The 12,143-nt window shown below is 44.9% G+C and overlaps 1 protein-coding gene across 5 annotated transcripts; it reads left to right on the forward strand.

Moving 5' to 3' along the window:
* The first annotated feature begins 1,801 nt into the window (after nucleotides 1-1,801).
* On the forward strand, nucleotides 1,802-9,099 carry denr (density-regulated protein). Of its 5 annotated transcripts, none has more exons than XR_013935880.1 (9): nucleotides 1,802-1,967; nucleotides 3,288-3,400; nucleotides 3,488-3,507; nucleotides 3,591-3,675; nucleotides 6,280-6,360; nucleotides 7,587-7,703; nucleotides 7,786-7,925; nucleotides 8,791-8,896; nucleotides 9,025-9,099. XR_013935880.1 is itself a non-coding variant. In XM_080477725.1 (8 exons), exons 2-8 carry the CDS (start codon nucleotides 3,298-3,300, stop codon nucleotides 8,833-8,835), a joined length of 591 nt encoding a protein of 196 aa, XP_080333851.1. In that variant the 5' UTR covers nucleotides 1,814-1,967; nucleotides 3,288-3,297; the 3' UTR covers nucleotides 8,836-9,099. The 5 variants fall into 5 exon arrangements, 3 of the variants coding, with proteins under 3 accessions (XP_080333851.1, XP_080333850.1, XP_080333849.1); XR_013935881.1 differs by having other exon boundaries at nucleotides 1,825-1,967; nucleotides 3,591-3,673; nucleotides 6,269-6,360; XM_080477725.1 differs by having other exon boundaries at nucleotides 1,814-1,967; nucleotides 8,791-9,099.
* The last annotated feature ends 3,044 nt before the right edge of the window (nucleotides 9,100-12,143 follow it).

Genomic DNA, 12,143 nt, shown 5'->3' on the forward strand with positions numbered 1-12,143 from the left:
GTTTGAGACGAGAGAGTTATTTCAATGAGTTTTTGGTCAGTGAACCTTAAATCCGCAGAGTCGGGGACTTGCGTCATAATTCTTGGAATTATGAGAGACACTTTTTAGAGTTTTATGGATTTAACTTTTGTACTGGGGTAGTTTTGAGTCGTGATGTTTGCGATACTCATAGCTAAATAAGAATACTGGTAATAAGTCGTGATGCATGTGTGGTTTTGGAGTCAGACTGGAGGTTAACTGTGTTGATTTGTTGCACGTTTGATGGTTTTCTGTGGATGCGTTGCAAAGTTATGGTGCTGAGTGATTAAAATCACTTTGTTGTGTGAGTACAAGATGGTGGCTGTAACTTGGAGACCACGCCATGAGGCAACTTGTGAAAATGTGTTGTCTGACCTTCCCCCGCCTGAGAACAAAAGGTTTGGTGTCTTGGGGGAGAAATCCTTTGTGTGTGAGTGAAGCTCCTGTGTGAATGAGATGCAAGATGTAAATCTTCTGAATGAAGACTGTATGACTGAGTTTACACGACAACGAATTCGAGTGTATCCGTAAAACTTTCTTCACTTTTGGGGGGTCCGTTTACACGGCTCCAGTTTGCGGATGCACTGTATCCGCAAAGTTTTTAATCCGGCTCCCAAGGTGGAAAGATTCTTTCACGAGTGGTACGACCCGTAGTGGTACGACCCGTAGTGGTACGACCCGTAGTGGTACGACCCGTAGTGGTACGACCCGTAGTGGTACGACCCGTAGTGGTACGACCCGTAGTGGTACGACCCGTAGTGGTACGACCCGTAGTGGTACGACCCGTAGTGGTACGACCCGTAGTGGTACGACCCGTAGTGGTACGACCCGTAGTGGTACGACCCGTAGTGGTACGACCCGCGGTCCATATTCTAGTTTTATGGTCCAGATCAGTAGTTTAATAGTTGAGACTCTCCCTGATATCATCCGATGTGTCATCAGTCCATACGGATGTCAGGTTCTCTACATTTTCTCCATGTTTATAGTGTTTTGTTCTCTGCACACGTCTGTGTGGTTTCATAACAAAACCAAGCAACAGCGCCCTCCAGTGGCCCGGCATACTAACTACATCGTTGTCTCTGTGTCTGCTGCTGCAGTGGAAACGCCCCTACTTTTCTTTTGCGGATTAGGTGTTGTCACGTGAAACGTTGTCGTGTAAACGGCCTCAGAGAACAGAGTCCATTGTGATTGGCGCAGAGTGTAAAACAGGAAGTGGTCACAGGAGGCGGTTCACAGAGACGGACGGAGAACCGCCTCTCTGATTCGAAAGTAAATGTTTGGGTAGAATCTCTCTCTTTCCATCCTTAAGCTGGGGGGATCAGGGTCGTGACCTGTGCAGCGGACCATGTGGCGAGAATGTCTTTGTTTAATAAATAATTGTGTTAATTCGTAACTCTCTCAGATGTGTTGTTTCCTTAAGCCAGCGACAGTTTTAGGAACATGCAGAATCTAGAGAATCTAGATAAAAAATTTAATTTAACAATGTGTTATTATATTGTCCGAGGTATAATAAAGAAACAGCAGTTCTGGAGGCTGAATTGAGGAAAGAAGGAGCTCACCAGTTTACAATTAATAGCGTTGTCCATTGTCCAAAACCTTTGATCACATTAATCATACAAACGGGGTTAATAAACAGGATGTAGATATTGCTCTCTGGTCACACTTCTGAACAATAAGTAATGCTCCATTTAATAGTTTACAACCGCCGGTAAAATACATCGAAGAAGAAGAACGGTGTGCTGCAATTATTCCTCCGGACCGTCAGGTGGCGCTGCGGAAGTTTATCACCACCACCGACACCACTCAGACAGGGAGCGCTACCAGGCGTGCTCAAAGTACGCCAAGTAAACCTTTCTTCTACAATAATGATTTTCTAAGACTCAAACTAAAGCTGACGATGCGACCGGCTTCCTTCAGCGGACAACAGTTTTAGACTTTATTGTGTGGGGGTACGTGAGTCCACATTTCCGTGTGTTTATAATGAGATGAAGCAGCACGAGCAGCCCCGGTGAGCGGTGCGTTAGCATGCTAAGCTAAGGGAGCTGACGGTGACAGCTGGCTGACTTTAACGTGACGCGATGGAAATAAAAGTCTGGGATTTATTGTTTCACCCTGAATTGATTTAATTCTCAGGGTTGAGGGTCGTCAGAGTTGAATCGTTTGAGTCTTGAAGCGAGCCGGTGTGTTTAATAATGCTACCGGGTTATGTTAAACAACCGCATGTGTTAGCCGCTAATGCTACCTGCGTCCACTTGTGCGTTGAAATCGAGCCTGTGAGATTATAATCTGATAATTTCTGTCTTTAAGCGTCTGTTTTCTGGTGTCGGTCAGCTGCTGATCGAGTGTCTGGACTGTGGTGGAGGTATTGGGCGCAATGGAAGCCTTCTCCAGCCGTGACTCTGCTTTAAAATCCTCCAACCTGAGGGCGTTTCATTCCAGTTTTTACTGTTTTCATGTGGAAATTCCTCGTATGTTTTCACATCGACTGTAATCTTCGCTCTTTCACTCCTCGGCTGGGTTACAGTCGGGAAAGGACCAGTTTCATGGTTTTTATTCTGAAGGGTTTTGTCAGTAGTTCTTGTCGCAGTGACATATTTGGGCCCCGGTGCCTCATCCATTCATCCACACTCTGTAGGACAATTTGCTCCTGAGCGAGACCAATGTTCAATAAAATGTGTTTTTGGAGCTCCTTTGCCTTTTTGAAAAAAGGTGCAGTCAATAAAAGTTGTTTGAGTTTTATCCAGAGGGTGGCGATAGTGAGCCCGACTCTCGGAGTTGAAGACATTTATTTTTAATTCGGGAATTCATCTGACTTTCACACACTGCTTATGTTTGACTCCCGAAGTATCTAAAGAAATAGAATAATATTTATTCTGTTATTTCTACACTTACATCACATAACTAAAGAGTTTGAAGCATTTTAAAGTTTTATTTTTATGATCATTATGGCCCTTCAGTTGAAAAAACATCAGATTTGTTTTTAGATACTTCAAGATTTAGAGATACTATTGCTGGTTTTGATTACTTATTTTTTTCCACTCCGACATTTATTGGCTCCTTCTAATTTTTTAATGTATTTTTGAATCAGTTTCTGCAGTTTGTTGATTAATGATAAGCTGCAGCCTTACGATATGCCAAGAAAATCTATATATTTGTGCTGTGTCACACATGACGGTGGCTCCTTCAATCCTTGCAGCTCTGTATGTGATATTAGGTGATTTAAATGAGGCTGCTGACGCATGTTTGTCCGTTGAACGCTCTTCTTCCAGATTAATTGTGATGGCTACTACTGAGATGGAGTCTGGGCCTTTGGAGAGCCGATCGGAGCATGTGACCGCCGACCCTGATTCAAAGTACCCTCTGAAGGTTCTTTATTGTGGAGGTAAACTGACCGACTTCCTGTCTCCGAGACTTTCCTTTCATCTTATGATTTACTGAAGATTTGAATGTGTTTTTCTTTCCTCTGTAGTTTGCTCTCTGCCCACAGAGGTGAGTTTGAATCCGAAGTCTGTTGGACTGTAAGTACATCGAGAACAATTTGGATTCTGAGTTGTTGTTTTTAACCTGTGCAGTACTGTGAGTACATGCCAGAGCCGTCCAAATGCAGACAGTGGCTGGAGAAAAACTTTCCGGACGTGTTCGCCAGGATGACCGTTGGTGAGTGTCATCAAAGATCATATGGATATTAACACTCGTAGGGTTCAATTGTATAATTCAGAAGTTGTACTGACTTTAGTTCTTTTAAAAAAAGTTTACATTTCAAAGCAAGTAAAATTCTACTAGGAGTGGGCGGTCTAAACGAGAGAGAGAGAGAGATTTTATACTCGGGCTGAATGATTAATTGCATTTGCGATAATATCGCGATATAATAAAACAGGATTTTCTACTCGCAAGGGCTGCGATTTGACTGCTCACGTGATGTGGTCACGTGACCACTTGCGTGTCCTGTGCCCACATATACATCGTGGTGAGCGAGCGGAGCAGAGCAGCAGGATTACTCCTTATGAACATAATTCAAAATGGCAGCTGGAAATAACTCCGACCATAACGGAGTTCATAGCAAAAGATATGATGCCCATTCCAGGGCTCCACATTAATGACTGTCCGACCATCCGGGGCTAGTGAAAGCTTTGCTCGGGCAAGTGAATCATTTGCCCACCTTGCCCGAACGGACTAGTAGTTTTTAGGGATGGATCTGATCCGGGATCGGGTTCCGATACCAACATAATTCCCGGATCTGAAATTTCCACTCCAACCTGCAGAGATTTCTGATCCATGATCCTGGTCTGCTTCACTGTTGCTGAAATGATCCACAGTGTTTCCCTGCTGCTGCTCTGCTCGCTGGCTGCAAACTGTGGACTGGATTTCCTGAAGGGAGGCGGGTCTCAATGAGACCAGGAGGAATGAGTCAGGAAATCCATTCCACAGTTTGCAGGCTAGGGAAGTAGCACTGTGCTATCCAACTTTTCATGGCAACATGTTGCTGATCGGACGGATTTTACACTCAAAACACCACAAAGCAACACAGCAACGTGGATGTTAGCAACGCAACACAGCAACGTGGATGTTAGCAAAGCAACACAGCAACGTGGATGTTAGCAAAGCAACACAGCAACGTGGATGTTGGCAAAGCAACACAGGAACGTGGATGTTGGCAAAGCAACACAGGAACGTGGATGTTGGCAAAGCAACACAGCAACGTGGATGGTAGCAAAGCAACACAGCGACATGCAATGTTAGCAAAGCAACACAGCAACGTGGATGTTAGCAAAGCAGTTGTACAGCGAGGCGGTCGCTTTGTCAACAGACGTCACCGTTTTAAAACTCCAGCTCGCCGAGGAGAACGGCACTGACTGCGGCAATGAACAGCCGCGCCTCCGCTGGAGCAGTCGATTCACACCTCCGTGAAACTGCATCCTACTCCGCGCTAAACTCTCTGAAAATAGTCCCAATCATTTGTGTTGTTGGAGCTGGAAGCACTGCTGTTGGTGCTGCCGTGCTAAATAATTAATAATAAAGGGATTAATAAAGTCATTCTGAGCTTTTAAAGATAGAACTAGTTTATTATGATATGACATCATGCAGACCCCCTCATTGTCCACATGGAACAAAAATACTTTGATCCTTAATGTCCAGCCTGCATTAGTATAGTGACCCAGCCTGGTTTAGGGCTTTGATCCTTCATGTCCAGCCTGCATTAGTATAGTGACCCAGCCTGGTTTAGGGCTTTGATCCTTAATGTCCAGCCTGCATTAGTATAGTGACCCAGCCTGGGTTTACGGCTTTGATCAGCACAATGGACAAGCGCTTGGCTTGTAGTGGTGAACGCTTACAAGACTGCAAGTCACAGTACTTAGTAAGTTTACTACTCTAATTGAAGTAGAAGATAAACTGTCTTTCATATTAATACATGCTTCATTTGACTTTTATCTTAACATAAGCCTCGCCTATAAGAAAGAACAATTTATGTAGAATAAATCTGATATTGTTTATTATAATACACATTGATTTATTGCTTGTTTGTTGAAAAATACATGTGAAGAGAACCTTGAAAAAATAATCGCATATTAAATCGCAATATTGAGGGGAAAAAATTGCAATTAGATTATTTTCCAAAATCGTTTAGCCCCAGATTTTACCTGCAAGTCGCCTTTTCAAAGTAAAACTAATGACTTTCACTTTCTCAACCAGCCGTCAGGAAACTTTTTAAAGTGAAACTTTCTGCCTTAATATTATTCCACTCGGTATTGTTCTGCTCTGTCGTCACGGAGCTGCGTCCAGAGCATGCTGCTGCTCTGGTAGTGGTGGTGGGGGGTGGTAGGTAAACAAAACTGCTTTAATTACCTTATAAAAACTCTTAAGGGGTTAAGCGTTTCAAATCAATTAATGAAATCAATGCGTTATTTTTGACATGCGATGATTTTCAGTCTGACAGGAAGAAACCAGCTCAGAGTTTTAACTGTTCACAGCTTTTCTAGAGCTATCTGGAGCAGAGTGCCTTCTCTCTGACCATAAATTTCAGCTCAGAGGAACGTTGTAGTTTCTTGATATTTCGTAAAGTTCATCTGAAGCGTAGCCTTCTGATGTCATCGTGTCAAAATGTTCCGTAACGGCGCCACCTGGAGGAATGATGTAAACTTTCACTGTAGAAGTCTTCAAACGCGTTATTAAGATTTACACATCTCAAAGATGAAAGTCGTCTCTCTGCTGGCTCGGTTGTGACATTTGTCTCGGTTGTCTTCTGTCCCACTGGCCCGGCAGCAAACGCCCCCAAACAGGAGCCCGGCGCTGGAGATGCGCCCCCTGCTGGCGAGGAGGAGGAGAAGAAGAAGCAGAAGAGAGGTGTGTGGACGAACCTTTTCATCTTCTTGGCAACGTTTCAAGTGAAAATGCTTCGTTTTTGTTTTCATTTCTGCAAAATTTTGCATTTAGAAACATTATTTTGATAACGATGTCCGTTTGCACAGAAACCCTGAAAACAATGTAGTTCTCATGTTGGGTCACTAGCTGGTGCTGTTGTTTGCTTTTGTAATGAAAGCGCACACAGGAACAATACTCTCTAAACACGTGTAAACGGACCCCGAAAACTTAACCACAGTTTTCTGTTTTCACTTGAGATTGTTGTGTGACCAGGGCCGGACTCCGATTTAGGTTTGCATTCGGGCTGCACCATTTTGGCTCAAAACAAAAGCCTGACTTTTTTACACTGAAAACTCGATTATATTATTACAATTAAAAAAAAAAAAAAATTTTTCGGGTGGTTTAACCAAAAAAAGAGAGACACTACAATGAATTATGATAAATTATTTGTCTTCTTTTCCAAGAATAAAAAGCTAAATTGCAAAACATTAACCTTTTGTTAAATAAAGTTTTAAAAACTATCGCTAAGGCAAAATATATTCAGTTTGTTTGTCGCATTTGTAAAGTTGCACTTGAAATTTGTCAGTCAAGACAGTTTTTTTCCAACAGTGTTGGTGACGTAGAGAGAGACCGAGTCGATTCTCTGGTTTTCACTTCTACGCCCTCTGTGAATCATTTCATTTCCATTTAACATCAATTTATCATGCAGCCTTAGTTTGCGTATAAAATTTCACTTCATCTGGAAAGTGGTACCAGACGTTTAAATGGAGGTTTTCTCCTGCTGTGAGCTGCCGGAGCTGAACTCAATAGAAATCCATGTTGGACAGGGTCGTCCTCAGCGAGGGTCGTCCTCAGCGAGGGTCGTCCTCAGCGAGGGTCGTCCTCAGCGTGGGTCGTCCTCAGTGAGGGTCGTGGTTCGTCCTCAGCGAGGGTGGTCCTCAGCGAGGGTCGTCCTCAGCGAGGGTCGTCCTCAGCGAGGGTCGTCCTCAGCGTGGTTCGTCCTCAGCTGGGGTCGTCCTCAGCGGGGGTCGTCCTCAGCGAGGTTCGTCCTCAGCTGGGGTCGTCCTCAGCGGGGGTCGTCCTCAGCTGGGGTCGTCCTCAGCTGGGGTCGTCCTCAGCGGGGGTCGTCCTCAGCGGGGGTCGTCCTCAGCGGGGGTCGTCCTCAGCGAGGGTCGTCCTCAGCGTGGTTCATCCTCTGTGTTTTCCAGGCGGCAGAGGGCAGATCAAACAGAAAAAGAAGACGGTGCCTCAGAAAGTCACGATAGCAAAGATCCCCAGAGCCAAGAAGAAATACGTGACGCGGGTCTGCGGCCTGGCCACCTTCGGTGAGACTTTTATTCTGGCGCTCCACTTCCTGTTCCCGGTGTGTGGCGTCGGTCTCACTGTGTCTCTGTCTCTTGTCCGCAGACATCGAGCTGAAGGAGGCTCAGCGTTTCTTCGCCCAGAAGTTCTCTTGCGGTGCCTCTGTCACAGCCGAGGATGAAATCATCATTCAGGGAGATTTTACAGACGACATCATAGACGTCATCCAGGAGAAGTGGCCCGAGGTGAGAGGAGGAAGAGCTCCGCCCCCATCGGGGGGGAGGGGGGAGGGGGGAGGGGGGGGACTACTGTGACAATAGATTGGTTTGTTCACTGGTGGAGGGGAAGTCCAGGTGAAGACGTGTGGATAAAAGCTGAGTGTGTCCATCTGTCTCTCTCCATCCCTCCATATCTCTCTCTCCCTCCCTCCTCCTCTTCTTCCCTCCCTCCCTCTCTCTCTCTGTCTTTCTCTCCCTCCATATCTCTCCTTCCCTTCTCATCTCCTTCCCTCCCTCCCTTTCTGTCTCTCTCTCCCTCCCTCCATCTCTCTCTCCATCTGTCCCTCCTTCCCTCATCTCTCTCCCTCCCTCCTGCTCTCCTTTCCTTTCCTCCATCTCTCTCTCCTCTCTCCATCTCTGTCTCCTCTCTCCATCCCTCTCTGTTTCTCTCTCTCCTTCCCTCCCTCTCTCCCTCCCTCCCTCCCTCTCTGTCTCTCTCTCCCTCCTTCCTCTCTCCCTCCCTCCCTCTCGGTCTCCCTCCCTCCCTCTCTGTCTCTCTCCCTCCCTCTCCATCCTTCCTCTCTCCCTCCCTCCCTCTCGGTCTCTCTCCCTCCCTCTCTCCCTCCTTCCTCTCTCCCTCCCTCCCTCTCGGTCTCCCTCCCTCCCTCTCTGTCTCCCTCCCTCTCTGTCTCTCTCCCTCCCTCTCTCCCTCCTTCCTCTCTCCCTCCCTCCCTCTCGGTCTCTCTCCCTCCCTCTCTCCCTCCTTCCTCTCTCCCTCCCTCCCTCTCGGTCTCTCTCCCTCCCTCCCTCTCTGTCCCTCCCTCTCTCTCCCTCCCTCCCTCCCTCCCTCCCTCCCTCTGTCTCTCTCCCCCCCTCTCTCCCTCCTTCTCAGGTGGATGATGACAGCATCGATGACCTTGGCGAAGTGAAGAAGTGAAGAAGACCAAATATGCACTTTGACTGACGATGTGACCTGGAACACCCCACCCTGGCCAAATGTACACATGAAGTCATTTTCTACTTGTTTTATTTCCTGTACATACGATCGACGCTGCGGATCACCTGCCACTCACCTGGCACACTTTCTGTTTTATAGTTAATAGCTGCTTTCTCTCTTTTGCCAAAGGTGTGGTATGACGTGAATCCCTCCCAAACCTTCTTCACTCAAGCAACTGTAGGCTAATAAATTCATTCTCCTCTGGCTCTGTGCTCCCGCCTTCATTCTGCCCCTTCATTCTGCCACATGGGGGCAAACAAGTTTACATTCATACCTTTAATCTCAAGTCGGCAGGATGAAGTGAATCAGGTTTATTGTTCGTATTTCTCAATTCCATCCTGAAACATTTCTAATTGTCCGTATTTAGAATCAATACTTGTGATCAAATGGTCATTTTTCAGTTTTGATTTTTTAAAAATGACTTCATTCTTGAAATTTTATTTTTGTTCTGGTTTTCATTTACAACATTTTGAGGATCCAACAGAGGGTTTTCTTTTTGAATCTGATTATCCTTGAAATCTTTGTCCATAAAGAAAATGTTAAAAATGAATCAAAAAATTTAAGTAAATCAAACATTTACTCGGCTATATTTTTTGTAAATGACCAATTTTGGGGGATTTTGTAATTATACTGAAAACTCTATTTTATTGTTTAAATTTTTTTTATTTAATACCCTTTTTCTTTAATAAATTCAATTACTTGGCTTTTTAAATCCGTTCATTATTTGATTATGGTCAAACATTTTGTTCATTTCTTTGAACAATTGTTCATTCTGTTTCTGTGAGAATTTGATTAACATAATTTAAGTTTTATTTTTGTTTTTGTTTACTGCAAACTTCTATTATTTTTCCATTTCTAACATTTTGAGGTGAATTTGTTTTGTGTAATTTCTGTCAAGTTCAGCGAATAGCTTGAAATGGTACAGAGGTGAACAGTCAGAGGTTGAACAAGGTGCAGTTACTCCAAACACTTCAGAATCACGGAACAAGAAATGTGTTTCAAAGTTAAAGCTGCTCTGCGGCGATGGAGGTTAAATAAACCTTGAAAGTTACTGAATCCTTCAAGTGTTTCAACGTCTCCGGATTACTTCATGAGAGCATTGTTGGAGCTCATTGTTCCAGACACTAGTTGAACAGTGTTGCTATGAAAATGGAGACAAAAGGGCAATTTAAAATGGAAGAGAGACCAACCGTCACGGCGCTGAAAGTTTCAAAGAGATTGAAAATGGGTGAGTCCAGTTTCCTTCACATGGAAACAACCTTGACAGGAAGAGACCCGGCAGACCTGAAGCCACAGCAGAACCAGAAGACCGTATTGAGAAGGTCTGGTGTCCACCGTGAAGACGAGACGGAGCTGCAGCAGGAAAACATGACGAAGACATGTGGACCATGAAACTGCCATTGGACGGCTGAAGACAGGACCAAGGTGTTCTGGGCTGAGGGATCAACATTTGGAACTCTGGAGTTCCATCACGCAGGATCTCTGCAGTACCACAGTGAGTACCACAGTGAGTACCACAGTGAGTACCACAGTGTGGGACGTCTACTGTCCAACATGGAGGAGGAAGAGGGAAGGTCTGGTTCTTCTGGATGTAGGGTCGCTGACTTGTACTTGTGTGAGAGGAACACTGGACCAAAGAGTACTGCCCTCTGGTCATCATGTAATACCCTCTAGTAGGAGAAATACCCTCTGGTCATCATGTAATACCCTCTAGTAGGAGAAATACCTGCTGGTCACCATGTAATACCCTCTAGTAGGAGAAATGCCCGCTGGTCACCATGTAATACCCTCTAGTAGGAGAAATGCCCGCTGGTCACCATGTAATACCCTCTAGTAGGCGCAATACCCTCTAATCATCATGTAATACCCTCCGGTCACCATGTAATACCCTCTAGTAGGAGAAATACCCTCTGGTCACCATGTAATACCCTCTAGTAGGAGAAATACCCTCTGGTCACCATGTAATACCCTCTAGTAGGAGAAATACCCGCTGGTCACCATGTAATACCCTCTAGTAGGAGAAATGCCCGCTGGTCACCATGTAATACCCTCTAGTAGGAGAAATACCCTCTGGTCACCATGTAATACCCTCTAGTAGGAGAAATACCCGCTGGTCATCATGTAATACCCTCCAGTAGGCGCAATACCCTCTAATCATCATGTAATACCCTCCGGTCACCATGTAATAGCGTCTAGTATCAGCAATACCCTCTGGTCACCATGTAATACCCTCTAGTAGGAGCAATACCCTCTGGTCATCATGTAATACCCTCTAGTAGGAGCAATACCCTCTGATCATCATGTAATACCCTCTAGTAGGAGCAATACCCACTAATCATCATGTAATACTCTCTAGTAGGAGCAATACCCTCTGGTCATCCTGTAATACCCTCTAGTAGGAGAAATACCCACTAATCATCATGTAATACCCTCTGGTCATCATGTAATACCCTCTAGTAGGAGCAATACCCACTAATCATCATGTAATACCCTCTAGTAGGAGCAATACCTTCTGATCATCATGTAATACCCTCTAGTTGGAGCAATACCTTCTGATCATCATGTAATACCCTCTAGTAGGAGCAATACCCTCTGGTCATCAAGTAATACCCTCTAGTAGGAGCAATACCCTCTGGTCATCATGTAATACCCTCTAGTAGGAGCAATACCTTCTGATCATCATGTAATACCCTCTAGTTGGAGCAATACCTTCTGATCATCATGTAATACCCTCTAGTAGGAGCAAAAAGTCATGAGTGTGTTCAGCTGTTATATCTGTCGAACCTGGAACCTCTAAATCCAAAGTTAAGAACTTTTTTTGTTTTCTTAACCTCCAATTGTTTATTTGTACTCTGGTTTAATGTCAGAGTGCGAAGAGACATTATTACACTGAATAATTGTCAATAAAAAAGGACAAACTGGGCATTTCTGAAACATATTTTTCTTTTAAATTGTCTTTGAACTTTGATCTCATGAAGTCAACATAACCCAGCAGCTCTTTAATTGGTTTTGTGGCTCTGGTACGTCGTCGTATTTTCCACCAACCCTCCTCCGGATTGGTCCGTCGTGTTGGATTTGTTGCCCTCGCCTGGTTGACCTGGAGTGGCCCTCCCTTTCCCCATGAGTGAACTGATTCCCTGGCACAATAGTTTGATAATGAAGGTGTGTTTCCCCAGACGCTTCACATTTACACTTTTTTTCCGCGCTGCTTCGGGTCAATAACACTTTCCCCACCGATAACAGATGTT

The sequence above is a fragment of the Lipophrys pholis genome (genome assembly GCF_963383615.2).
Source record: "Lipophrys pholis genome assembly, chromosome: 12".
NCBI lineage: Eukaryota > Metazoa > Chordata > Actinopteri > Blenniiformes > Blenniidae > Lipophrys > Lipophrys pholis.